Genomic DNA, 3,404 nt, shown 5'->3' with positions numbered 1-3,404 from the left:
CCGCTCTCCGTGAAAGCATTGGTTATATCCTGGCCAGCACTCGTTACTTCAAGGTTGTCCACATAATCCCCCATACCAACGTATTTGTCGCATTCTAAAAACAAACCTCTCTGATAACTATGTGGATGTGCACGCAAACTGATTTAAACCCCCAGTAAAATTACATTGTACTGACCGTTCCAATGCGTTAACTATTAATCATTAATAGACATACCTAGTTTTTATATAGTATATATGTCCTGTGTTGTTTGTGGAGTTTGTGGTGTTGTTCCACGTTTCTTTCTCGTTTGTGATTGTTTGTTTTTATGTTCTATGTCTTTGGCGTTTACCCTGTACCATTAAACTCGGTTGATGTTTAAACAATTGGCTACTGCTCTTGTTCCTGTAGGTTTTCATGTAAATATTTCAAGTAACCCGATTAACAAACACGATGTTTGTTGTATCATGTCATTATGCTCTGTTAACTGTTGATGACTGGTTACTCCCTAGCATTCAGGTATCAGTTTAAAAGGTATAGCTTGCTAAATCTCCATATGACCAACAGATATGAGCAAAAATACATAAAAAATGAGGACATTGCCGTTGGATTGTTTTTCTTAAATACGACAAAACCCGGACGTGCAATAAACACACTCGCAATCTTGAAAGGCCAATACAAGCTTGTTGCCAATATTTGTTTCGGTATTTCCACAATTCCTTTTGATGTTTTTCTAAAATTTAACAGAAGTAGGACGTGAAATAAACAAGCTCCCAATCTTCCAAAGACAAAAGAACTTGTTTCCAATATTTGTTTCGGTATTAAACGTCATTAATAAAAAGAAAGAAGAGAGTCTTGATTGAGATAAAAAATCATCTTTTAAAAGTATTAACAGCTTACCAACTCCTGGTGCCTGTGTGGTTGGTCCTGGCGGTGGTACTCCTGGTCCTGTCGGCGACGGAGTAGTGCCTGAATTACAAAACCATAGGTATTCAATAAAAAAGGAGGATACGTGAACGTAGAAGGGCTATCGAAATAAAATCAATGGAGTAAAATTATTGTTTTGATAAATATCGGTGCAATTATAAAACTCATTTATATACAGAAAAATAAAAAGTTTTGAGTGAGATAAAGTTACTTTGTTGTAAAACTCTAAACGGCTTACCAACTCCTGGTGCCTGTGTTGTTGGTCCTGGTGGTGGTACTCCTGGTCCTGTCGGCGACGGAGTAGTGCCTGTATTACAAAAACGTAATTATAAAATATCGAAAACAAAAATATGTGAACGAAGAAGGGGCCATCGAAATAAAATCAATGGAGTAATATTTTTGTTTTGATAAATATCGGTCCAATTATAAAAGTCATTAATTAAAAGAAAGAAGAGAGTCTTCATTGAGATAAATAATCGTCTTTTAAAAAGTCTTAACAACTTACCAACTCCTGGTGCCTGTGTGGTTGGTCCTGGCGGTGGTACTCCTGGTCCTGTCGGCGACGGAGTGGTGCCTAAATTACAAAACCGTAGGTATTTAATATCACGTACAAATACATGTGACCGAAGTAGGGGGACTCGAAATAAAATCAATGGAGTAAAATTAATCTTTTGATAAAAATCGGTTAAATTATTAAAGTCATTAATTAAAAAAAGAGTTTTGATTGAGATGAAACATCTTCTTTTAATATTCTAGACAACTTACCAACTCCTGGTGCCTGTGTGGTTGGTCCTGGCGGTGGTACTCCTGGTCCTGTCGGCGACAGAGTAGTGCCTGAATTACAAAACCGTTGGTATTCAATATCGAAAATAAGAACATGTGATCGAAGTAGGGGCCATCGAAATAAAATTAATGGAGTGAAAATATAATTTTGATAAATATCAGTGCAATTGTGAAAGTCATTTATTTAATGAAAAATAAACAGCCTTGATTGAGATAAAAATCCTTCATTTTAAAACTCTTAACCACTTACCAACTCCTGGTGCCTGTGTGGTTGGTCCTGGCGGTGGTACTCCTGGTCCTGTCGGCGACGGAGTGGTGCCTTAATTAAAAAAACGTAGGTATTTCATATCGAAAACAAAAATAAGTGAACGAATAGGGACTATCGAAATAAAATCAATGGAGTAATACTATTGTTTTGATAAATATCGGTCCATTTATAAATGTCATTAACTAAAAGAAAGAATAGTGTCTTGATTGAGATAAAACATCTTCATTTTAAAAGTCTTAACAACATACCAACTCCTGGTGCCTGTGTGGTTGGTCCTGGCGGTGGTACTCCTGGTCCTGTCGGCGACGGAGTAGTGCCTGAATTACAGAACCGTAGGAATTCAATCAAGAAAAGAACGATACGTGAACGTAGAAAAGCTACCGAAATAAAATCAATGGAGTGAAAATATAATTTTGATAAATATCAGTGCAATTGTAAAATTCATTTATTTAATGAAAAATATAGAGTCTTGATTGAGATAAAAATCCTTCATTTTAAAACCCCAAACCACTTACCAACTCCTGGTGCCTGTGTGGTTGGTCCTGGCGTTGGTACACCAGGTGGCTGTGTGGCTGGTCCTGGCGTTGGTACACCTGGTGGCTGTGTGGCTGGTCCTGGCGTTGGCACACCTGGTGTGTGGCTGGTCCTGGCGTTGGTACACCTGGTGGCTGTGTGGCTGGTTCTGGCGTTGGTACACCTGGTGGCTGTGTGGCTGGTCCTGGCGTTGGTACACCTGGTGGCTGTGTGGCTGGTCCTGGCGTCGGTACTCCTGGTGGCTGTGTGGCTGGTCCTGGGGTCGGTACTCCTGGTCCTGTCGGCGACGGAGTGGTGCCTGAATTACAAAACCATAGTTATTCAATAGCAAAAGGATAGGTAAGCGTAGAAGGGCTATCGAAATAAAATCAATGGAGTAAAATTATTGTTTTGATAAATATCAGTGCAATTATAAAACTCATTTATTTAAAGAAAAATAAAAAGTTTTGATTAAGATAAAATTACTTTGTTGTAAAACTCTTAACCGCTTACCAACTCCTGGTGCCTGTGTTGTTGGTCCTGGTGGTGGTACTCCTGGTCCTGTCGGCGAAGGAGTAGTGCCTGTATTACAAAAACGTAATTATAAAATATCGAAAACAAAAATATGTGAACGAAGTAGGGGCAATCGAAATAAAATCAATGGAGTAATATTATTGTTTTGATAAATATCGGTCCAATTATAAAAGTCATTAATTAAAAGAGAGAAGAGGTCTTCATTGAGATAAAAAGAAATAATCTTTTTTTAAAAGTCTTAACAACTTACCAACTCCTGGTGCCTGTGTGGTTGGTCCTGGCGGTGGTACTCCTGGTCCTGTCGGCGACGGAGTGGTGCCTAAATTTCAAAAACGAAGGTATTTAATATCGAAAACAAAAATAAGTGAACGAAGTAGTGGCTATCGAAATAAAATCAATGGA

The 3,404-nt window shown here is 38.3% G+C and overlaps 1 protein-coding gene across 1 annotated transcript in view; it reads right to left on the bottom strand.

Annotated features, from left to right (window-relative positions):
• Positions 1 to 367: 367 nt before the first annotated feature.
• Positions 368 to 3,404, bottom strand: part of LOC128216260 (mucin-2-like) — a 99,259-nt gene continuing 96,222 nt past the window's right edge. Inside the window, exons 72-81 of the mRNA XM_052922829.1 lie at positions 3,253 to 3,321; positions 2,982 to 3,050; positions 2,471 to 2,787; positions 2,204 to 2,272; positions 1,938 to 2,006; positions 1,670 to 1,738; positions 1,410 to 1,478; positions 1,143 to 1,211; positions 878 to 946; positions 368 to 382 (exon numbers count right to left, since the gene is read on the bottom strand). Of these exons, the coding sequence (XP_052778789.1) occupies positions 368 to 382; positions 878 to 946; positions 1,143 to 1,211; positions 1,410 to 1,478; positions 1,670 to 1,738; positions 1,938 to 2,006; positions 2,204 to 2,272; positions 2,471 to 2,787; positions 2,982 to 3,050; positions 3,253 to 3,321 (884 nt within the window). The remainder of the gene's footprint in view (positions 383 to 877; positions 947 to 1,142; positions 1,212 to 1,409; positions 1,479 to 1,669; positions 1,739 to 1,937; positions 2,007 to 2,203; positions 2,273 to 2,470; positions 2,788 to 2,981; positions 3,051 to 3,252; positions 3,322 to 3,404) is intronic.

Source organism: Mya arenaria, chromosome 14, assembly GCF_026914265.1.
Source record: "Mya arenaria isolate MELC-2E11 chromosome 14, ASM2691426v1".
Taxonomy (NCBI): domain Eukaryota; kingdom Metazoa; phylum Mollusca; class Bivalvia; order Myida; family Myidae; genus Mya; species Mya arenaria.
This window is presented reverse-complemented; position numbering and strand designations above follow the sequence as displayed.